General features: G+C 40.7%; 1 protein-coding gene across 6 annotated transcripts in view; it reads left to right on the top strand.

Annotated features, from left to right (window-relative positions):
• Positions 1-25,550, top strand: part of SAP130 (Sin3A associated protein 130) — a 72,131-nt gene that overhangs the window by 33,769 nt on the left and 12,812 nt on the right. For all 6 annotated transcript variants that reach the window (XM_059927717.1, XM_059927716.1, XM_059927715.1 and 3 more), the window contains 4 exons: positions 4,968-5,072; positions 13,257-13,615; positions 17,686-17,934; positions 18,118-18,243. In XM_059927717.1, coding sequence (XP_059783700.1) covers positions 4,968-5,072; positions 13,257-13,615; positions 17,686-17,934; positions 18,118-18,243 — 839 coding nt within the window. The remainder of the gene's footprint in view (positions 1-4,967; positions 5,073-13,256; positions 13,616-17,685; positions 17,935-18,117; positions 18,244-25,550) is intronic.

Raw genomic sequence — 25,550 nt, 5'->3', positions numbered from 1 at the left:
CAGGTATCTGAGGGTTCTTCTAACAATGCAAGATAGAAGCCACAGTGAACACACTGAAAAAAGCAGCTTGGAAGATGCAGAGGCTAGGCAAGGAGAATAAAACTAAAAACAAAACATAAGAACACATGAACAGAGACAGACACTGTCAGTACCATCTCCCAAGGACAAAAGAAAACCGCATCCATGAAACAGGAAGGCCGTGCTCCAGGGAAGGAACACTCCGAGAACAAGAATGTGTCCAGAAATCAAAAAGTCAGTAGGGAGCTTGAGAAGTAAAACTGAGGAGACCTCTCAAAAGTAGAGCAAAGAGAGAGAGAGAGAAGGAGAGAAAAGACCAAAAACTTAAAGAACCAGTTCAGGAGATCCTGCCTCCAAGTGATGGGGTTCCAGCAAGACAGATGAGACAAGAGGAGAGGGATGACTTAAAAATAATTCATAGGAAATCACCGGAACCGAAGGGTAGGAGTTTCCTGATTTAACGAACCATGAAATGCTCGGTACAGTAGATGGCAATGGATGCAAACTGGCACCAAGATAAAATGTTTTGAAATTTCACAGCACTGGACAAAATGAGATCTGCCCCTTCTCCCATGCTTCGTCACCTCCAAAGTCCCTTCTGCTGTGCCCTCTGAGATCGTCTGTCATCATCTGAGTCCCCTGTGGCCTGACCTCTTCTCTGAGCATGGCTTCTTGCTTTAATTGGAACCTGGCTCTTCTTTGGGGTCTCGACTTCCTCGACTCTCCCCAGGGTGGTGGCTGTCTGTCCCTCCCCATTCCTTCCTGTCACTGGGCCTGGGGGTGGGGTAGCTGTCCTCTTTGGGCCTCACTGCCACTTTCAGGCCCGTCCTTCTCAACAGCAGACATGCTTCCTGGTCTGTATTTAGATTTCATAAAATTCGCAATTGAAAAAGTAGTTTCACATAGCCAGGTTAATCCAGACACACTGAAAAGTTTTCCAGTAACTGAATCAAATACCGTTTTTAAATTCAAATTAGTTTAAATGAAATATTGTTAAAAATCTTGCTCATCAGTTGCACTTGTCACCTTTCAAGTGCTTAGTAGCCCCATGTGGCTGGTGGCTACCTTGTGGGACAGATTCAGGTTTGATTTGGGGTCTGTGTTTGTCCTTCAGAAGGTACATAGTGTCTGGCTGTGTCATACCGTCTTCAACTTTAATGTAAACAGAAATGATTTCCCAGCTCTCTGGCCTCTCAGTTGCTTGAACGCATCCTCTGCACCCGCCCTCCCTCAGCAGGGCACACCCATGAGTGCTAGCACTCCACGGCACAAAAGCCCAGCAGCTTTTTCTGTACCCTAGGGCCCCACAGCCCGCCTCTCTTTCCATGTCCCTGGCAGCGACTCCCAGCCAGACCCAGCTGGGAGCCTTCAGTCTGTTGGTCCTTACCACCCTTTCACTTTTCCTCACTGCCTTTCCTGGCCTCGTTGTCTGCTCTCCCTGGTTCAGAGTCTGTGGTCCGTTGGAGTCATTTCCTTGCCTACAGCCTCAGCTTCCCTGTCCTCCTCTTCACTTTGTCAAAATCAGAGTTAAAATCCAACGTTCTGCCTAAGTTGTGTTGTGCCGCTTGCCTGCGTGCAGCAGAGTGTCGCCTCGTCCTGCTTAACCTCACACACCTCCCCTGGGACCTCACAGCGGGCCAGCACAGTCTGCCGGCCTTGACCATTCCTCCAGACACCCGTGTACCTCTGCTGCTTTCCAGACTTCCACGCCTCCTCTCCCACATTCACTTGTAGCTAATGAATGTGCCGCCTGCTTTTTTCTTTCTGCTATTTTCTTGGGAAAATGGAAACAAGCAAAAGAGAAGTTCACAAACTAGCTATCACATACTTACCTGGCTGCCTGTCTCCTGCTCCGCCTCCATCACTCAGTGGCGGGCTCAGCACTCAGAGGTGAGCTCTGGGGGCATCTCTCCAAAGCACCTGATTGCAGCCTGTCTCACCTCCGTGAGAACAGTGCCCCAGCTCTTCTGCCTCTCTCCTCCATCGGTTTTTTCTTGTTAGTGGATCCTTCACATGAAAAAGTATAAACTTGTTGTCATTTCTTCCACTTTGCTCCGCTCTCTAACCCATTTTTTTGCTCCTGTTTGCAATGAAAATGAAGGCGTTGTCTCTATTTGCTAGCTCCACTTCTTCCAGTCTCTCTTTCTTTCAGCACTTTCACTGAAGTGTAGAAAACTGCACAGATAATGTATGTACAGTGTAATGAGTTAGCACAAACGTATAACTGCTGTATCAGTCAAGAAACAGAACATTACCAGCACTTTCTCCCAAAGATTACTAACCAGTTTTTCTTTTTACCCTGTGGATTTGTTTTGCCTCTTTTTGAGCTCCCATAGAATCATATACATTTTTTGTGTGAGTCCGTCTTCTTTCACTTGGTTTTGGGAGATTCATCCATGTTACTGCATATAATTGTAACTTTTCTTATGGTTCTATAAAATGCCCTTGTCTGAGAATACCATCGTTTAACCATGGTTATTTGGGTTATTTCCAGTTTAGGGCCATAATGTTACCCCAAACATCTTTGTGCATCACCTTTGATGCATCCATAAATGCAGTGCTGTTATGCACCTCGGAGGGGATTTGCTGGGATGTGGGCTGTGCTCGTTTTCAGCTCCAGCAGGTAACGCCAGCAGTTTGTCCAGGTGTCTGTACCCATTTACACTCTCACCAGCAGTGGGGTCCTCGCCTTCATCATCATCGACGCTTGTTATTTGGCACTCTTTTTTAAGTTTGGTCATTCTGTGGGTTTATAGTAGTGTATCTCTTTAGGGGTTTGGAGGGCTTGTTTGTACTGAGGGATGGGGGGTTGAGTGGTCTTGCTTTTTTGTTTATTTCTTACTTTTTATTGTGGAAGGTTTAAACATACAAATTTGAACATCTGAATTTATACCCATCATTCAACTTCAGTTATTAACTTATCAGTTCGTGTTTTATCTGTATGCCTATCCACCACCTCCCACCATATTATTTTGAAGCAAATCATAGGGAACACGTCATTTTGTTTGTATATATTTGTATATATTTCAGCATGTGTTTATTGAAATACGTACTATAAAAAATGTAACAACCCCATAATGTTATCAAATATTTAGTCATTGTTCAAACTTCCAGTGATCTCAAATGTCACAAATTTTGTTTTGTTTTATATTATTTATTTGAGTCTGTATTCTGATAAGGTACACACATTACGATTGGTCGATATGTCTATTAAGACTCTTCTAATATATGTTACCTCCATTTCTTTTTTCCTTACAGTTTGTGTGTTGAAGAAACTTGGTCTTTTGTCCTGTAGAGTTTTCCTCTCCCCTCCCAACTCTCTCCCTGACTTTGTCGATTGCATCCCCATTCTGTTAGTTCCCTAGGGCTGCTATAACAAATTACCACAAGTTTGGTGGCTTAAAACAACAAAAGTTTATTCACACAGTTCTGATGACTAGAAGTCTGAAATCAACACGTCAGCAGGGTTGGTTCCTTCTGAACACTCTTGGAGGATCCACTCCATGCCTTTCTTCCAGCTTCTGGTGGCTGTTGGCAGTCCTTTGTGTTGCTTGGCCTGTGGATGCGTCACTCCAGTCTCTGCTTCCATATCCACATGGCCTTCCCTCTGTGTCTGTGTGTCTCAAATCTCCCTCTCCTTTCTGTTAAAAGGATACCCATCATTGAATTTAGGACCTACCCTAAGTCTAGAATGATCTTATCTACTTAATTACATTTGCAAAGACCCTATTTTTTTTACATTCACAAGTACCAGGGATTAGGACTCGGATGGATCATGTTAGGGAACACAATTCAACCCACTACCCCCATTGCCTAGTTTCACTTGTTATTTTCTCCTCCACATTTTCTCTAAGTTGTTGCTTGAATCTAAAGGCTTGGTTAAATTCACTTTTTCTCCCCTTTTGGCAAGACTCCTTCATAAGTTGGTGGTTTAGTCTTTTTATCAGGAGAAGTATGCTGTGTGGAAGTCAACCTTTTTGAGATGTTAGCAGTCTTATGATCAGTGTCTGCATCCATTCATGATTTGGCATTGCAAAGTGGAATGTTCTAGCCATTTTGTCTCAGACCGACTCTTCTAGCATTTGCTTGCACCACTCTGCCAAAACTAAGCGTGTCAAGATCACTTATGACTTCCACATTGCTAAGCTCCAGTAGTTAGTTGTCAGTCGGAGCCACGCGTGGCCTCTCTACTGTGTGACACAGTTGATCACAGGCTACCTTGATCAACTGTTTTCACTCAGTTCCTCAGGTCAATATAAATACATAGGTACAATAATGATTATAACTGCTAAACAGATTTAAATTTTATTTTATTTTTTAAATTTTTTATTATTTATGTTTTCTATATTTATATATTTATTTTTGGCTGCGTTGGGTCTTCATTGCTGTAGGTGTGGGCTTTCTCTAGTTGTGGTGAGGGGGGCTACTCTTAGTTGCAGTGCACGGCCCTCTCATTGCGGTGGCTTCTCTTGTTGCAGAGCACGGGCTCTAGGTGCAAGGGCATCAGTAGTTGTGGCGTGTGGGCTCAGTAGTTGTGGCGCATGGGCTTAGCTGCTCCGCGGCATGGGGGATCTTCCCTGACCAGGGATTGAACCCATGTCCCCTGCATTGGCAGGCGGATTCTTAACCACTGCGCCACCAGGGAAGTCCCTAAATTTTAATATTAAGTACAAAGGAGATGTGTAGGTAGAAGGTAGAAGAAACAGGTAAAAGAGTCGCAATGGTTGCTTCCTGAAGAGAGACGGGCAGGAAGCGGGGAGGCAGGGGGAAGGGATCTGCTGTATGTTATTAAAAGCATTTTAGTACTATTTGGTTTTTTAAATAATCTGCCTTCATTACTTTGATAAAATTTGAAAATCCATTAAAAAATTCCTAGCCATAGGTACACTTAGCAAATGTGTAGCTCTTGTCCTTTAATGCCATCTGGGTTTGTCTCTTCACTCTTTCAGAATGGCAGTTCGGAAAACCCTCATTCCTCCTCAGCCTCCTGAAGTGGCTAGCCCTCGAGTGGAGAGCTCTATGCGGAGTACGTCTGGGTCGCCTAGGCCTGCAGGGTGAGCACATCATTGAGGACAGAAAAGTCTAATACATGTCGCGGACTTCACGTCATTTGCCTCTAAAAAGAACCACTAGTGTGTGCATCTGAAAGAACCACTTTCTAGCTATGAGATCTGGACACGTTTCTCAACCTCTCTGATCCTTATTTACCTCATTTATGAAATGGGCATACTTATAACACCTGCCTCATAGGCTCCTTGTGTATTTAAACCACTGTGAACAGAGCCTGCCTCATAGTGAACACCCAGTTATTGTTGCTATCGAAAATGGCATCATGACAATAGTTAATACATTCTGTTTTCTTTACTCTTTATCTCCTTAATTCTAAAAGTAATATTTTGGAAAAGAAAATGAGACAATATAAAAATATTTAAGGTATAAAGAGAAAATCGTCCTATTCTCCACCCCCCTCTCCAGTCCCACTCCCCACAGTAATATTGATTGGTTAAAGTTTTGTTAAGCATCTTTCCACGTCTTTTTCTACATACACGTGTAGATAGGTTGATAGATTCTTAAAAACAGGATTTTGTTGATTGTTTTATATACTGCATTTTATACTTATATCCGTAATAGCTTACCATGTTAATATATTTAGATCTACTTCTTCATAAAGCTTCAAAAAAAAATTTATGAATGCCATGTGTGTGCCAAGTATCATTTTAGAATCTGGGGATATAAGAGTGACTGAAATAAAGTGTCCATTCTCCTTAAGCTTGCTATCTAGTGAGTGTAGAGAAATAATAAATATGTGAAGAAAAAGAAAACAGTGTAAACAGAATATAAGGGATGGGAGGAAGGGGTGGTGACTTATAGAAAGACCTCTCTGAGCAGAGGCTTTAAGAGCATGGAGGAATAAGCCACATGCTCCCTGATGTCAGACTGTGTCAGGCAGAGGAAAGAGCAGGGACTAAGACTTTGAGGCAGGAGTATTTGCAGTCACCACTTTGTGCATTAGTGCAGGAATGTGCAAATAACCACGTAAACGGAAACTGTGCATGGTTATTTATAATTGTTCTGTGACCTTAAAAACATTTGTGAAAGTATCAAAAATTCTCTTAACTGTCAGTTAAAATACATAGGGAAATGAAAAACATAGTAAAACTAAAATTTACTTAGTACACTGGAATTTGAACATCAGAAGCGCTAAGAATTAAAGTATTTTATTTCTTTCTAAAAGCTAATGAAGTGTGAATTCCCTGGCGGTCCAGGGGTTAGGGCTCCACGCTTTCACTGCTGAGGGCCCAGGTTCAAACCCTGGTCGGGAACTAAGATCCCACAAGCTGTGAAGCATAGCCAAAAGAAAAAGAAAAAATAAATAAAAAAATAAAAGCTAATCAAGAGTACAGTTGGCCCTCTGTATCTAAGGGTTCCACATCTCAAGCATCCACAGGTATCCATGGATTTTGGTATCCGCGGGGGTGGATATTAAGGGACGACTGTAGTTGGAACGGTGCTTCCCTTATTCACATTGAATAACTTATGATACAGAGAGCAAGAGTCCTTCTATGCTTTGGTGAATTGTCATACTCCTTTCTAAGTTTGGGTCTGCCCTGACATTTTATCCTGTCTTTTTTTTCTTTTGGCTGCATTGGGTCTTCGTTACTGTGAGCGCGGGCTTCAGTAGTTGTGGCATGTGGGCTCAGTAGTTGTGGCGCACAGGCTTAGTTGCTCCACGACGTGTGGGATCTTCCCGGACCAGGGATCGAACCCGTGTCCCCTGCATTGGCAGGCGGATTTTTTTTTTAAAGAATTTATGCATTTATTTATTTATTTATTATTTTTTGGCTGTGTTGGGTCTTTGTTGCTGTGCGCAGGCTTTCTGTAGTTGCAGCGAGTGGGGGCTACTCTTCGTTGTGGTGTACGGGTTTCTCATTGCAGTGGCTTCTCTTGTTGCGGAGCACGGGCTCTAGGTGCGCGGGCTTCAGTAGTTGTGGCACACGGGACTCAGTAGTTGTGGTGCATGGGCTTAGTTGCTCCGCGGCCTGTGGGGTCTTCCCGGACCAGGGCTCAAACCCTTGTCCCCTGCATTGGCAGGTGGATTCTTAACCCCTATGCCACCAGGGAAGTCCGGCAGGCGGATTCTTAACCACTGCGCCACCAGGGAAGTCCCTATCCTTTGTCTTTTCAGTGTTGTAAATTATTTCCAGAAGTTCCTTAATGTGAGGTTGTTGCCAGCATCACTCCCAGGGACATCTTTATCCTTTTATCAAACCATCTGCCTTAACTAATCCTTGGAATCTGGGTGCACGTTCCACAGCAGCATCTTTATCTGTGCTCGCAGCTTCACCAGATAGCTTACATTAATCAAATTAATGCTGACTGCTGAAAAAATGAATCCAGCCTTTATTGGCTGTAAAAGGTTTTGGTTTTTTTGGTTTTTTTAATCCTCCTTGTAATTTCCATCTTCTTTCAATGTGGCAGTTAATTCAACACTTTGGTCTGAGTGATTGGGTTGTTGTGGGGTTTTTTTTACAGTCTTCAATCCAAAATGGAAGTAAATACTCCGTTTCACTATAGTGGCTTACTGATCCTACTGCAGTTTCAACTAAAAGATGGTATGAAGTGACTTTACCACCTTTTTTATATTCATTGGACTTTCTCAGTGTGGTCCATGCCATAGCTTCGTACAAGCCTAGGTCTCATCCTAAATTATCTTTGCTGTTGCCATTTTCAGATCTTCTAATCACATCCCATTTTACTTCTAGATTTGTCACATTTTTTTCCTGCGTTTTCATCACTGTTGGCCAGTTCTCTTTCAGTCTTTCATTTTTGTAAAATTTCACCTGGGTTTATCACTAGGAAACTAGACAGCACAACTACACACTTTGCTGTCTGCATGAACTGAGCAGTAGATGTGCAGTCATCATCCAGTCAGCAACATCCTGCAGAAGAAGTGATGTGCGATGTGCATGTCTGTGAGTTACAGAGTGATTTGTGGACTGAAGAGCTAGTAGCAAAGGTTGCACTTTGTGAAGTTACTCACAATTAATAAATATACTCTAGTAACTGGAATTCGAACAGTGTTGGCGGGGGACTTGGGGAATACAGTTACACGTATGTATGTGAAAGTCACACATATCAGTGTTGTGCGAAGTAAGCACTGTCTGTGTATTAGGAATGAACAAGGAGCAGCAAGGGAGAGCAGCCTAGAACGAGGGGCAGGGTTGTACAAAATGGTTCAGAGATAACAATGAGACCCAGATTATGTATACAGGGCTTTGTGGGCCATTCAAAATCTTTTGGATTTTGTTTTGAGTGAGACAGGAGTGCCATCAGAGGGCTAAGGCATAGGAGTGACATGATTTGACTTATTTCTAAAAGGATTGCTCTGGCTGCTGTGCTGAGAATCAACTGCAAGAAGACAAGAGTGGAAGCAGTGAGACCAAGTAAGAGATGATAAAACCTTAGACTCTCTTAATGGCTTGGACCAGCATGGAGGTAGTAAATGTCTTCAGAAGAGTTCAGGTTCGCAATATGTATTGAAGGTACAGCTGTCGGAATTTTCTAACTGAGTGGAGAGAAAGGGAAGGAGGCAATGATAGCTACCAATTTTTGCCTGAGCAACTACAGATAAGGAATTACCCTTTCTGAAGTGAGAAATAGCAAGGGGGAAATCAGGAGTTTACTTTTAGATATTTTAGTTTGAGATATCCAAGTGGTTAAACACACCCAAGTGGAGATGTCACGTGCATAGCTGGATATATATTTCTGAAGTATGTACAATTCTGGAATTGAAGATGGAGGTCCATGCTGATGATTAAGATTTGGGAATTAAAGCAGGTACCGGCATACCTTGTTTTGTGGCGCTTCACAGATACTGCATTTTTTACAAATTGCAGGTTTATGGCAACCCTACATCAAGCAACTCTATCAGTACCTTTTTTTTTTTTTTTTTTTTTTCAGCATTTGCTTACTTTGTGTCTCTATGTCACATTTTGGTAATTCTCACCGTATTTCAAACTTTTTTGTTATTGTTATATCCGCTATAGTGATCTGTAATCAGTGATTTCTGATGTCACTGCTGTGAGTCCCTGAAGGCTCAGATGACGGTTAGCTTTTTATAGCAAAAAAATATTTTTTACAATTAAGGCATGTATATTGTGTTTTTTTAGGCATAATGCTGTTGCACACTTAATAGACTACAGTATAGTGTAAACATAACTTTTACATACACTGAGCGACCAAAAAATTTGTGTGACTCGCTTTATTACGATATTCATTTTATTGCAGTGGTCTGGAGCCAAGCCTGCATTATCTCTGAGGTATGTTGTATGTATGCTTTAACACCATGAGAGTGGAAAAGCTCCCATTGACAGTGAGTATAAATAGAGAAGTGGTACAAGGACCACACCTTAGGACATAACCATCTTTAGAGGTCAGGAAAGTGCAAAGCCAGAAAAGGAGACTGTATTCCTGTACTGTGTGATGTTCCCAGATAGGCTGGTGCCATAATTAAGTCCTCAGTTAATGAACATTTAAGTTATTTCCATTTATCACTGTAATAAACATTACTACAGTGAATCTCATTATCTATCATTGAGCCTCGTTGCAAACATTTCTCAGGGATAGATTTCTGGAAGTAGCATTGATGGGTCAAAGTAAACGTGCAGTTTAAATTCTGATTTCCAATCACTCTACCTTTTTACGTCCCATTTCCTGCACACCAGATATTAAATTTTGCAAACGTAATACACTTATTTTCAGTTGTTTAAGATTTTTTTTTTAAAACAAAGCAGCATATGGAGTTACTTTTAAAGTGGTAGAAAAAAAGTAGTTCATGAAGGTGAAGAGCACACTGTGATGTATCAATACAAAAGTTTATCCCTTGTGAGCAAAATGTGCAGAAACTTGGGTGAGGAGGGGCTGTTGCAGACTCTTTCCTGGGCTTAGTATGGTTCAGAGAAGTTGTGGGGTGGGCCCCACACAGGCACCCAGGCTGGCCTTTATTTGCAGTTGGCAGTCTGTTTCTGTGGCACCTGAAAGAAGAGAGTATTTGGATTGTGAAAAACAACCAGCTGAAAGAGCAGTTTTCCTACCCTCCCACGCCCAAGGAGTCTCACGTAAATGGCTGTTTCTTGGAATAGCCCAACTCATTTACCGACGAGTAATAACAGAAGGATTGATGGGAAAATAAGTTTAAAAAGTAGGAAAAAAGCAACAAAATATACTAGTTGGTTCACTGAGAACACGCACCAGAAAAACATTTACAGGGGACAGATGAAATTTATAACAGAATACTTGACTGTGAATAGAAATTACTTAACAAAATAGCCACCACTTTTATGAAACATAACACAAGGATGAAATAACAAAGACTCCCAAGAATAAACGAGAAAACATAAAGAGATGACACATGAGTGGACAGAATTCAGTAAAGATCTAGAAGAAACCATCACAGAATGAAGTACAGTTAAAACAGAAAACAGTGTAGGCATAGAGGATGGAAATGAAAAAAGTAAACAAAAATTTTAAAAGAAACAAAACGAAAACCATACAGAACACGCTGTGATACAAGTAAGATCAAACATATACATGTCAACGTCTCTGAAATCAATATATAACTTTAAATTGACTGCATGTTAATATCCTATCATTAAATAATGTATTTTTAAGTTGTTCACAAAATATTGGTGTATTGTATGGTGTTGGCAACTTAGATTCAATGAAATACTGAAATAGAGTGGTGTTGTGTAGAGATGGTAGTGGGTAGAGTGCAGTTGCTGAGTTGCATTGTACATGTATATTTTTAGTTTTATAAGAAACCTCCAGGGCTTCCCTGGTGGCGCAGTGGTTGGGAGTCTGCCTGCGAATGCAGGGGACACGGGTTCGTGCCCCGGTCTGGGAGGATCCCACATGCCGCGGAGCAACTAAGCCCGTGCGCTGCAGCTGCTGAGCCTGCGCTCTGGAGCCCGCGAGCCACAACTACTGAAGCCCCCGCGCCTAGAGCCGGTGCTCTGCAGCAAGAGAAGCCACCGCAATGGGAAGCCTGCACACTGCAGCGAAGAGTGGCCCCCACTCGCCACAGCTAGAGAGGGCCCGTGTGCAGCAACAAACACCCAACACAACCAAAAATAAAAATAAATAAATACATAAATGAATAAAAATAAATTTATAAAAAAAAAAAAAAAAGAAACCTCCAAACTGTTTTCCAGGGTAACTGGACCATTTAAAATTCATACCTGCAACATAGGAGATCCTTTTATTATACAACCCTGCTAAACTCATTTATTAGTGTTAGAAGGTTTTTTGTAGAAATAGCTACTCCACATTCTTTCCTGCACTTGGTATCATAGGGTATTATATTTTCACCATTCTGATATGTGTGTGGTCGTATATCATCAAAGCTTTCTTTGCATGTCTCTAATGGCTAATAGTGTTGAACATTTTCTTGTGTGCTTATTAGCCATCTGAATATTTTCTTTAGCAAATTGTTCATTATTCATGTGTTGTGCCCATTTTTAATGGGATTATTTGTTTTCTTAGTGTTGAGTTTACAGACTTCTTTATATTTTCTAAATATAACTCCTTTATTAGATACGTGTTTTGTTTTCATTTTTTTAACCATCTTAAGTGTATATTTCAGTGGTATTAAGCATATTCCCAGTGCTGTGCAACCAATCTCCAGATATTTTTCATCTTGCAAAACTGCAGCGGTATACCTGTTTTACAGCAACTCCCCATTGTCTCTCATTTCAGCCCCTGGAAACCACCATTCTGCTTTCTTTTTCAGTGAATTTGACTACTCTGGGTAGCGCATATAAATGGAGTCCTACAGTACGGTCACCCCTCGGTACCCTCTCGGGGCATTGGTTCCATGACCTGCGCCCCTGCATATATCAAAATCCGTGGAAGTTCAAGTCCCTTATATAAAATGGCATAGTATTTTCATGTAACCTACGCATCTCCAGATTACTTACAATACCTAATACAATGTAAATGCTGTGTAAATAGTAGCTAGCATGCACCAAGTTCAAGTTTTGCTTTTTGGAACTTTCTGGAATTTTTTGTCTCTAGATATTTTCCATTCACTGCTGGTTGAATCTGCAGATGTGGAGCCTGCGGGTATAGAGGGCCGACTGTATTTTTGTGATTGGCTTATTTTACTTAGCATAATATTCTCAGATATATGCAGTATGTGCTTTGCAGATATATTTTTCAGTCTCTGCCTTGTCTTTTCAGTCTCTCAAAATGGTCTTTAGCAAAGCAAAAGTTTTTAATTTTGATGAAGCCCGATTTATCAGTTTTTTGTGCTTTTGGTATCATACCTAAGAACTCCAGTCATAAAAGTTTTATAGTTTTACATTTTTACATTTAGATTTATGATCCTTGTTTAGTTCATTTTTGTATATGGTGTGAGGTTTTGGTCAATATTGAATTTTTTGCCTATATAAGTCCTGTTGCTTGGGGCCTTGAACTTGAGGGGTATTATCTTGTGTTGCTTTTGATATTCTAAATTTTCAGCAGTAGTATATAAATTTTCAGCAGCAGCAATATAAATCAGTAAAGCTTTACAGCTGTCAAATGAAATATTTTACTTAAAAAAAATGTTTGAGAAGAATTTGTAATGACATCGATGACTTCTTATAAAACTGAAAAAAGTAGAATATACATTTTTGAAGACTGTATTTGTAGCTACTTTAGATGTCTGGAGTATTTCTGGTAAAACATACTGGAATGTTGTGGTGACCCTGGGTAGAGGGCTGGGTGTTGGAAGTGGAGGGGAGTTATTCTCAATTTGTATTCTTTTCGATCTTTTCCATGTGCATGAGTTTCCTGTTTTATAAGAAGTAGGTTTACAAATGACATATGAAGTGTGAGTATAGTTGTTACTAAAAAAAAAAAAAAAACCTCCTAAGGCAACATACGCAGTAATGGAGGGAAAAATACACTAATGTAATGAAAATTGGTTGTCTTTCAGTGATGTGACTTTGATTTCTTTAAAATGTTCTTTTTTTTCCTAAGTTAATTTTATTACTGCCTATAAAAACGATGGGGATGGTTCTGAAACTTGAATTCCCTTTAAAAGTTACCTTAAAGTTCAACTTTTAAAATCAAGGAATAGAGTTTTAGTTGTGCTGTGTGTTGTACAAAAAGAATTGGACAAATATTCACCTTCTGAGATGATGCAGGTTAAGGCAATTTTTTGTGTTTGCTACCTCATCTTTGCTTTCGTGTTTCAGTGCCAAACCCAAGTCAGAGATCCACGTATCGATGGCCACTCCAGTCACTGTGTCTATGGAGACCATGTCCAATCAAAATAACGATCAGCCCACTGTTGCAGTCCCACCCACCGCTCAGCAGCCTCCACCAGCCATTCCGACTATGATTGCAGCAGCTAGCCCCCCGTCACAACCAGCGGTTGCCCTTCCAACCATTCCTGGAGCAGTTCCCGTCACTCCACCCATCACCACCATTGCCACTGCCCCTCCACCGCCAGTGGCTGTGGGCAGCAGTCTCTCCTCTGTTTTGGGCCCTCCTGTACCTGAGATAAAAGTTAAAGAAGAAGTGGAACCAGTGGACATCATGAGGCCAGTTTCTGGTAAGTTCATTCACAGTATACTCTTTGCTGGCAGTTGCTTCTTCCCCTTTTCCTAACTCTCCTCAGAGTCCAAACTCTTGTGTGACCCTCAGCCAGGAAGCCTGACACCTTGATGCCCATTTGAAATTTGTATTTCATTAGTTTTTAATAGATAGAAGAAAGCATTACGCTCCTTTTGAAAACTAAAACCATATTGCTGCCCTTTTGTAGTTAATTTTCTAACCAAAATCATGAAAAAGATTATTATTTCCCCAAGAATATCTTTAAACATAGCTTCTTGTATTCATTAAGAAAATATTGCCATGTAAAAGGGGTTCACAATACAATCATAGCTAAGTGCTGATTAGTTTACAGTGTATTCCCTGCCAGTTTTTGTTGCCTTGTGTATGCAATAAAGTAAGATTTGTGTTGTAGAAAGTAGTCTCTTAATAAATTTATTTGTGATTAGTAAAATCTCAAAACTACCATTACCCCCTCCCTCTTCTCAACTCTAAACTTCTAGTTTGTAGAAGGCAGGTCACTATAAAAGTTTTCTTTTTGTTTGTTTGGTTTTCTGTTATTTTAATAACTTATGTGGAATCTTATTTTTCCTGACTACAAAAGTAACATTCAGTGTATGAAATTTATAAAATACAGACAAAGCCAAAGTGGAAAACAAGTCAGTTTGTCCCATAGTTACCCAGTATTACTCTCTTACCATTTCGGCATGAAGGCCCCCATCTCCCATGCCATCTGTTCAGTTATGAGGTGTGGTCATGCTGTGTCTACAGTTTTTAAACCTCCTGTGTATTTATTTGCTTATTTATTTTCATTTTATTATGCCAGGAAATATCCTTCTATGGCACCCATATTTAGCCTCAGCACTTCAGTTGAAAGGTACTGTGGATAACCCTGGAAGGGAAAGGAAATGGTCTCACTTTTGCTGTTCATCTGCTCTTTCAACGTTCTGGATACTTCCTCTTAACCTCTCGGTACTAGGAAGTTGGCAGTAGTCCTTCCTCAAACTGTAAGGCTCTGCACCGGCCTTTGTCCTGTAGGGCTCGTCACCAGGCACTGATGATACAACCTTGTACAAAACAAGCACAACTCCATCCTGTTGGAGCTTACCTTCTAGCAAGGGCGACAGATGATAAAATGAAGTAGAGACAAAATATAAGGGAAAGTTAGGGCTGGAGCTGTGATTTTTAAGAACGTTTTAAAGGGAAGGCCTTACTGAGGAAATGATATTTGCGCAGAGACATTAAAGAGATGAAATGCTGGCCATGAGGATATCTGGAAAAAGATCATTTCAGACCAAGAGAGCAGTAAATGTAAAAGCCTGGTGTGCTCAAAGAATAGCAGAGGCAACAGTAGATGGAGCTCAGTAAGTGAGGGGAGCAGGATAGACAAATTCAGAGAAACAGGGTCAAGACTGTGAGAGCCTGTGGGCCACTGTAAGGCCTTCGGCTTTGCTGAGGGAGGTGGGAGCTATTAGAGGGTTCCGAGCAGAAGAGAGACTTGAGCTCACTTCCATTTTTAACAGACCACTCTGGCTGCTCTGTGGGAAAAAGACTGGGAACAAGGGTGGAATTAAGGAAGTGTGTTTAGAGGCTGCTGCGTTAATTGCAGGGACCAGTGAAGGTTTCAGCCAGGGTAGTAGCAGTACCAGTAGTATGAAGTGGTGAGAGTCTAGATATATTATTGAAGTAGAACTGAGAGGATTTCTTTATTAAGATGGAATGTTGTGTGTGAGGAAGGGCATCAGAGGCAGCTATAAAGTTTTTGGTCTTAGTGTATGGAAGCATAGCGTTGCTGGCAGCTGAGGTAGGGGAGGGTGCAGGGGGACTCCATTGTGTAGGGAGAGATGAGGAGTTAGTTTTTAATCTTATCCATTAAGTTAGATCTTAATGGATAAGATCATCTGAGGAATGAGCGCCGATAAAAAAACGGAAGCAGTTGTGAACTGAGCCGTGGGGCACTGCAGCATCTTGAGGAGGGAGAGGAGGCCGAAGCTAGCAAAGGGGAGACTAAGTGGAGGGGCCAGAGTGATCGGGACAAAGCATGGAGCATGAGGTCCTAGAAAGCCAGGACAAGGGTCACGACTGATGAGAGATCAAGTAAGGTAAGCACTGGGCAGGACCGTTGGATTTAGCAATACGAAGGTCATGCAGATCTTGAGAAGAGCAGTTTCCACGTCATGATATTGGCCACAGCATGATGGGGAGTGGGTTCAAGAGAAAGCTGGGAAATAACTATTAGAGACAGTGAGTATAAACAGCACTTGAAGAGTTTGTTATAAAGCGCTAGAAAAAAGAAGGGCAATATCTGAAGGGAAATGATGCCAGGGAGAAGTTACTTTTAAGACAGGACAAATGAGTTTTGTATGTTAATGGGAGTGATCCAATAGAGGGGAAAGAAGTGATGATGCAGGAAAAAGAGATGACTTCCTGGAGCGATGTCTGAGGAGGTGAGAGTGGGTGGGACCTATTGTGTATGTGAAGGAATCTGTGTCTGCTGAAATCACAGAGAGAAAGGAAGTGCCTGGTCACAATGCATGTAAGTGGGTATAGCTGGTGGGAATTTATGGACATTTCCTTCTGATTATTTCTGTGTTTTCCAGTAAGATAGAAAGCAGGGTCATAGCTGAGGGTCAGGGTGGTATAGGAGGTGTTGAGGGTGAATGGACTTGGCAGATGCGGGAGGATCGTCCAGCAGCAAGGGCCTGCTCGAGGCCAGCGAGCATGCTAACAGGACACCTGTGCCCGTTGCTGTGTGTTTTTCTCTGGCTACACTCAGCTGCACAGGTGCAAACTGGTTGGAGAGTTGGATTTAGCCTGTTGTGCTTTTTGCTCAGTGAGTACAATGAAGCAAAAGAAAGGACAATAAATGAATAAAGTGAATAAAATTGATGGGAGAATTAAAACCCAGTGATATGAGAGAGTGGACATTTGAGGGATGAGTGACAGCAAATAAGTGGTATGATTAATGGATAATAGTTCCTAATGGGGTCTAGGAATTGTTGGAGGTAAGTTACTAAGAGAAGTGACCTAGAAAGATAGTTGGGCTATCTTTGGGCTGGAAAGTCAGGTGCTAGAAATTGAGATGTGATGACAGAGTGAAGGGTATGACTGTTGAGAGTGGGTGGCTGAGGAAGGGTGGAGGGGAAGGATAGGCCAAGGATATATGGTATAGAAGAGTTGAGGAGAACTTTCTCATGCTTTGCGAGTCCCCAGGTACATGATCCATACAAGCCCAAACAAATGATGTTAACTTTGTACTAAGCATGCTGCTTATCTGGGGGCAGTGGACTGTGGTAGTCAAGTAGTCCAGGCTCCGAAGCCAGACTGCCTCTGTCAGCTCCCAGCTGTCCCACTTCCTACTAGTGTGATTTGTGCCACGTTTTCTCATCTTTAAATTGGGGCATAATATAATGCCTACTTACTCAGATTACTTTTAAGATTATATGAGTTAATGGGTTATCTCCTAGAAATCAATGCTCAAAGGCTTGAAAAACAGTGGCTTGAACATGTAAGGTTTTATTGTCTCCCTTGAAGCGAATCCTGAGGCAGACAGCCCAGGCATGGTATGTGGACTCCATAAAATCATTAGGGATCCAGGCTCCTATCACCCCTAGCATTTGACCCTCATGCTCTTGATTCAAGATAGCTGCCGGAACTCCAGCTATCCCATCTGAGTTCCAGGGTCACAGGAAGAAGACGAGTGGGTCATGCCTTCTTTCTTTTAAGGAAACTTCTTAGAAGTGCTACAGAGCACTTGTATTTTCATTTCAAAAGGCCACAATGAACTGTAAGGGAGACTAGTAAATATGGTCTTCCAGCCAAGTGACAGTGTGCCCATTTCAAAGTGAGGGGTGCTCGTGCTAAGGGAGGTGAAGATGTGCGGTATTAGAAAGCAGTTGGCAGCCTCTGCCACAGTTGGAGTGCTTAGCGTGGTGCTGGGCATGTCAGAGGACTCCATAAATGTTAGCTCTCTTTCCTGTCTTCCTCATCTTTCTCACTGATGGAAATCAAGTGACACTTTCCACTGTGTTTGGGCTCTCATGCATGTGTGCACCCTTTTTCCTATGACAGCAGTTCCCCCCCTGGCTACCAACAGTGTGTCTCCGTCTCTTGCATTGCTGGCTAACAACCTGTCCATGCCTACAAGTGACCTACCACCCGGTGCTTCGCCAAGGAAAAAGCCTCGGAAGCAGCAGCACGTGATTTCAACAGAAGAAGGGGATATGATGGAGACAAACAGCACTGATGATGAGAAGTCCACTGCCAAGAGTCTTCTGGTGAAGGCAGAGAAGCGCAAGTCTCCTCCCAAGGAGTATATCGGTAATGCTCACTTGAGCTAAATTTTGTCACGAGAAGCTTCCCACTTAAGTCAGGGGTCCATCCCTGAGGCTGTTTACATAGCCAGATTTCACTTACGGCTCACCTGCAGGAATTGTACCAGGAAGATTTTTGCAAATAGATAGTAAGCTATTTAATGTCTTCTTTTTCTTCTCTTTTGAATAGATGAAGAAGGTGTGAGGTATGTCCCAGTGCGTCCAAGACCTCCCATTACTTTGCTCCGTCACTATCGGAACCCCTGGAAAGCTGCATACCACCACTTTCAGCGGTACAGTGACGTCCGGGTCAAAGGTCAGTTTCCCCAGAAATGTTCGGTGTTAACACTTGCAATGGGTCTTTCACTCAGCTATATTGAAATCACAGTAGAATAGAAAAACAGAATCACAGTTTCCCAGTTTCAAAAAGAACCATAAGTTTTTGTTATAAAATCTCAAGACTTTATTGTTTAACTTAGACAGACTATACAGTTGAGCATAAAATTTGGAAAATTATCCTTTGCTTCAGAAAGCTATGTGTACTTTACTGGAAACACAGTCTAATGAATAAATGACAACATGTGTTGCCACTCCCCAGGTGGTCACAGATGACCTCTTCAGCCCTCAAAGTAGTTGAGGAAGAGCTATACTAGACTGTTATTGGACATGGTCCACAGTAGTTCCAGGATGCTCAGATATACATGTGTGATAAGCCCCAGGAAGTGTATTTTCCAAAAGACCTTTTGTTCTACATATGTGAAGCTCTTGGAATGGTCCAGTGCAAGCACTCAGTGAATGTTTTTGTGGTTTTGAACTTGAGAATAACATTCTCATAAACCCACTTATAATAAAAATGTCTGATAGTACTTTGCAAATATCTGCAAATATTTCTATGGATAGACTTCGTGTCATTAATCTCAAGTATAATCATTGCACAGAGAAGTGTAAGTTTTCAGGGAATTGGTCATATTTCCCATTCCCTCAAATAAACTTTACTTGGAAGCTTCCTTGAAGCCTCAAGATGAGTCTGAGTTGGATGGTACTGACTAATGCCTATCAGCAGGAGTGAAGGTCCTGACAGTTCACTATCTGAATGGAAGTACAGAGGTGGCTGCACTGCCCAGTTTTTCTTCCTCACAAGTACACCCTGAGGATTGAAAAGAGGGTGAGATTTCGAAAGAGAAATCAGAGAATGTTGGCCTTTGGTGGAAGCAGGATATGAGCCACCAAACATTTCTTCACACCACAGGAATTCCATATTGTAGCGGGAAAATATTTACAGTTTTCCCTGGTAACATTTTAAGCCATAAAAGATTTTTATTGCTTATTGGAACTCACTCTTCAAAAGCTATCTATCTCAAGAAAGATTATTTGACAGCTGAAAATGCTGATGATTCCTAAATCTTCTGTTTGGATATGTACATATTAATCACCTTGTGCCAAGTCTCTTGACTATTAAACTTTAATTGAACTGTTTTGCCTAAGCTTTAAAGTCATATTCATACAAAGAAATAAAGATGGAGTACTAAAAACAGGTAATTCACAGGGAGGAAAGAAAAGAGAAATAGGAGAATAAGAAGCACAGAAAACAAATAATAACATGGCAGGCTTAGCCTTACATATCAGTAATTACCTTAAATGTAAATAGTCTGAAAGTACCAATTAAAACACAGATGGGCAGAGAGGATTAAAAAAAAAGATCCAACTATATTATGTCTGTAAGAAACTTCAGATACAGTGAGTCAGTAGAGTGACAGTAAAAGGGTGGAAAAATATGTACAATGCAAAAACTAATCAAAAAACAAGAGTAGTTATAGTAATATCAAATAAAAGTAAACTTCAGAGGAAAGGAAATTACTAGAAATGAAAAAAGGCATTACATACTGATTAAAAATATATAGGCAACAAAAATCGAGAGCTTCAGAATATATGAAGCAAAAACAGCTGAAAGGAGTAGTAGGCAAATGTGCAGTCATAGTTAGAACTTCAACACCCTCTTCTCAGTAGTTGATAGAAGTACTTGATAGAAAATCAGCAAGGATATACAAGAAGTGAACACCACGAACCAACATCTAGTAGACATTGTAGGACACTCGAACTGCGGCAGAATACATATTCTCTCAAGTGTACACAGAACATATAAAGACAGACCATATTTAGGTTCATAAACCTCAACGAATTAGGGAGAATTGAAGTCATACAGAAAAATACAAAGTATCTTCATTGACCATAATGGAATCAAACTAGAAACCAGTGACAGATAAAACCTCCAAGCCATGGATTAAGCAAAACACTTCTAAATAATGGGTCAAAGAGGAAGTCTAAAGGGAAGTTTCTAAAAATACTTAAAACTGAATGAAAATAAAAACAACATACCAAAATATGTGGAAGGCAACTAAAGCAGTGCCAACAGGAAAATCTATAGCACTAAATGTTTATATCAAAACAGAGGAGGAAATATCTCAATCTCAGTTTCTACATCAAAAAACGAGAAAAAGAAGAACAACATAAACTCAAAGCAGGTACAAGGAAGAAAATAGTGAAGATAGCAGAAATCAGTGAAATTGAAAACAGAAAATAAAATGAAAAAGCTAATTCTTTAAAAGAAAAATCAATAAAATAAATCTCTAGCAAGACTGAAGAAGGTAGAAGAGAGAGAACGTAAATCATGAATATGAAGAAGGAAACAGGAGAGACAGCACTGCAAACATCTGCAGACAACAACCGTACACTTACTGCATATGCAAGCATGGCAACAAACAGTGCTTGACACATGATATTCTGTGTCAGAGATTAGCTCAAGATGGCAGAGTAGAAGGATGTGAGCTCAACCCTTCTTAAAAAAACACCAAAACCACAACTAACTGCTGAACAACCATCAACAACAAAAAAAAGCACTAGAACCTACCGAAAAAGGTAGCCTACATCCAAAGACGAAGAAGCCACAGTGAGATGGTAGGAGGGGCGCAATCGCTATAAAACCAAATCCCATACCCGCCAGGTGGGCAAGTCACAAACTGGAAAACAGTTATACCACAGATGTTCTCCCACAGGAGTGAAAGTTCTGAGCCCCACATCAGGCTTCCCAGCCTGGCAGTCTGACAACAGAAGGAGGAGCCCCCAGAGAATCTGGCTTTGAAAGCCAGCAGGGTTTGATTGCAGAAATTCCACAGGACTGGGAGAAACAGAAACTCCAATCTTGGAGGGTGCACACAAGGTCCCATGCACACCAGGACCCAGGGGTAAAAAGCAGTGACCCCATAAGAGACGGGCAGACCTACCTGCTAGTATTGGAGGGTCTCCTGCAGAGGTGGGGGATGGCCATGGCTCACTACAGGGACAATGACACCAGCAGCAGCAGTTCTGGGGAGTACTCATTGGCGTGAGCCCTCCCAGAGGCCACCATTAGCCCTACCCAACAGCCTGTAGGCTCCATGCTGGAACACCTCAGGCCAAATGACCAACAGGGCAGAACACAGCCCCACCCCTCAGCAGACACGCAGCTTAAAGTCTTCCTGAGCATGGCCCTACCCACCAGAGGAACAAGACCCAGCTCCACCCACCACTGGGCAGGAACCAGTCCCTCACATCAGGAAGCCTGCACAAGCCTAATCTAGCCTCATCCACCAGAGGGCAGACAGCAGAAGCAAGAACTACAATCCTGCAGCCTGCGGAATTGAAACCACAATTACAGAAAGTTAGACAAAATGAAACAGCAGAGGAATATGTCACAGATGAAAGAACAAGGTAAAAACCCCAGAAGAACAACTAAGTGAAGTAGAGATAGGCAACCTACCAGAAAAAGAATTCAAAATAATGATAACGAAGGTGAGCCAAGACCTCGGAGAAAGAATGGAGGCAGAGATCGAGAAGATGCAAGAAATGTTTAACAAAGACCCAGGAGAACTAAAGAACAAACAGAGATGAACAACACAATAACTAAAATGAAAATTACACTAGAAGGAATCGATAGCACAATAACTGAGGCAGAAAAATGGATAAGTGACCTAGAAGACAAAATGGTATAAATCACTGCCATGGAACAGAATAAAGAAAAAAGAATGAGAAGAAATGAAGACAGTCTGAGAGACCTCTAGGACAACATTAAATGCACCAACATTTGCATTATAGGGGTCCCAGAAGGAGGAGAGAGAAAGAACCTGAGAAAATATGTGAAGAGATAATAGCTGAAAACTTCTCTAACATGGGAAAGGAAACAGTCAACCAAGTCCAGGAAGCGCAGAGTGTCCCAGGCAGAATAAACCCAAAGAGGAACACGCTGAGACATAGTAATCACATTGACAAAAATTAAAGGCAAAGAAAAATATTAAAAGCAACAACAGAAAAGCAATAAATAACATACACAGGAACTCCCATGAAGTTATCAGCTGATTTCTTAGCAGAAACTTTGCAGGCCAGAAGGGAGTGGTGAGATATATTTATAGTGAGGAAAGGGAAGAACCTACAACCAAGATTACTCTACCCAGCAAGGCTGTCATTCAAATTCGACAGAGAAATCAAAAGCTTTACAGACAAGCAGAAGCTAAGAAAATTCAGCACCACCAGACCAGCTTTGCAACAAGTTCTAAAGGAACTTCTCTAAGTGAAAAAGAAGAGACCAAAACTACTATAGAAACAAGAAAATTGCAATTGGAAAAGCTCACCAGTAAAGGCAAACATGCAGTAAAGGTAGGAAATCATCTGCACACAATATGATATCAAAACCAGCAAAATTGTGAGAAGAGGAGAGCACAAATGCAGGATGTTGGAAATGCATTTGAAATTAAAAGACCAGCAACTTAAAACAATCTTATTTATATATAGACTGCTATATCAAAACTTCATGGTAACCGCAAACTGCAAATCTACAATAGATACACAAAAAAGGAATCCAAACACAACATCAAATCACAAGGGAAGAGAACAAAGAGGAAGGGAAGAAAAACCACCTGCAATAACAAATCCAAAACAGTTAACAAAATGGCAGTAAGAACACACATATCGATAATTACCTTAAATGTAAACAGATTAAATACTCTAACCAAAAGACATAGACTGGCTGAATGGATACAAAAACAAGACCTGTATATATGCTGTCTACAAGAGACCCACTTCAGATCTAGAGACACATACAGAATTAAAGTGAAGAGATGGGAAAAGGTATTCCATGCAAATGGAGATCAGAAGAAAGCTGGAGTAGCAATACTCATGACAGACAAAATAGACTTTAAAATAAAGACTATTACAAGAGACAAAGAAGGACACTACATAATGATCAAGGGATCAATCTAAGAAGATATAATAGTTGTAAATAGATATTCACTCAACATAGGAGCACCTCAATATATAAGGCGAATATTAACAGCTGTAAACGGAGAAATTGACAGTAACATAGGACTTTAACACCCTGATTTCAAAAATGAACAGATCATCCAGACAGAAAATCAGTAAGAAAATACAGGCCTTAAATGACACATTAGACCAGATGGACTTAATTGATATTTTTAGAGCATTCCATACAAAAGCAGCAGAATACATATTCTTCTCAAGTGCACATGGAACATTCTCCAGGATAGATTACATCTTGGGTCACAAATCAATCCTCAGTAAATTTAAGAAACTGAAATCATATCAAGCATCTTTTCCAACTACAACGCTATGAGATTAGAAATCAACTACAATAAAAAACTGCAAAAACCACAAGCACGTGGCGGCTAAACAATATGCTACTAAACAACCAATGGGTCACTGGAGAAATCAAAGAGGCAATCAGAAAATACCTAGAGACAAATGAAAACGAAAACACAATGATCCAAAACCTATGGGATGCAGCAAAAAAAGTTGTAAGAGGGAAGTTTATAGCAATACAATCTTAGCTCAGGAAACAAGAAAAATCTCAAATAAACAATCTAACCTTATACCTAAAGCAACTAGAGAAAGAAGAACAAACAAAACCCAAAGTTAGAAGAATTCATAAAGATCAGAGCAGAAATAAATGAAATAGAGATGAAGAAAACAATAGCGAAGATGAGTGAAACTAAAAGCTGGTTCTTTGAAAAGATAAACAAAATTGATAAACCTTTAGCCAGACTCATCAAGAAAAAAAAGGAGAGAGCTCAAATCAGTAAGATTAGAAATGATAAAGGAGAAGTTACAACTGACACCACAGAAATACAAAGGATCATAAGAGACTACTACATGCAACTATATGCCAATAAAGTGGACAACCTGGAAGAAAGACAAATCCTTAGAAAGGTACAATCTTCCAAGACTGAACCAGGAAAAAATAGAAAATATGAACAGACCAATCACAAGTAATGAAATTGAAACTGTGATTTAAAAACTCCCAACAACAAAAGTCCAGGACCAGATGGCTTCACAGTTGAATTCTATCAAACATTTAGAGAAGAACTAACACCTATCCTTCTGAAACTGTTTCAAAAGATTGCAGAGGAAGGAATACTCCCAAACTCATTCTATGAGGCCACCATCACCCTGATACCAAAACTAGACAAAGATACCACAAAAAAAGAAAGTTACAGGCCTATATCACTGATGAACATAGACGCAAAAATCCTCAACAAAATACTAGCAAACCGAATCCAGTAACACATTAAAAAGGGTCATACACCATGATCAAGTGGGATTTATCCCCGGGATGCAAGGATTTTTCAGTATCTGCAAATCAATCCATGTGATACACCATATTAACAAATAATTGAAGAATAAAACTTATATGATCATCTCAATAGGTGCAGAAAAGGATTTTGACAAAATTCAACACCCATTTATGATAAAAACTCTCCAGAAAGTGGACGTAGAGGGAACATACCTCAACATACTAAAGACCATATATGACAAACCTACAGCTAACATCATACTGAATGGTGAAAAGCTGAAAGCATTTCCTGTAAGGTCAGGAGCAAGACAAGGATGTCCACTCTTGCTACTTTTATTCAACATAGTTTTGGAAGTCCTAACCACAGCAATCAGAGAAGGAAAAAAAAAAAGTCATCCAAACTGGAAAAGAAGTAAAACTCACTTTTTGCAGATGACATGTTATTATACATAGAAAATCCTAAAGATGCTACCAGAAAACTACTAGAGCTCATCAGTGAATTGAGTAAAGTTACAGCATACAAAATTAATACACAGAAATTTGTTGCATTTCTATACACTAACAACAAAAGATCAGAAAGAGAAATTAAAGAAACAATCCCATTTACCATCACATCATAAAGAATAAAATACCTAGGAATAAACCTACCTAAGGATGCAAAAGACCTGTACTCCAAAAACTCTTAAGATGCTGATGAAAGAAATCAAAGATGACCCAACACATGGAAAGATATACTGTGTTCTTAGATTGGAAGAATCAGTATTCTCAAAATGACTATACCACCCAAGGCAATCTACAGTCTTAAAATTTGTATGGAGACACAAAAGACCCCGAATTGGCCAAAGCAATTTTGAGAAAGAAAAATGGAGCTGGAGGGATCAGGCTCCCTGACTTCAGACTATACTACAAAGCTATAGTCATTACTACAGTATGTTACTGGCACAAAAACAGAAATACACATCAATGGAACAGGATAGAAAGCCCAGAAATAAACCCATGCACCT

This window comes from Balaenoptera ricei, chromosome 7, assembly GCF_028023285.1.
Source record: "Balaenoptera ricei isolate mBalRic1 chromosome 7, mBalRic1.hap2, whole genome shotgun sequence".
Lineage (NCBI taxonomy): Eukaryota > Metazoa > Chordata > Mammalia > Artiodactyla > Balaenopteridae > Balaenoptera > Balaenoptera ricei.
This window is presented reverse-complemented; position numbering and strand designations above follow the sequence as displayed.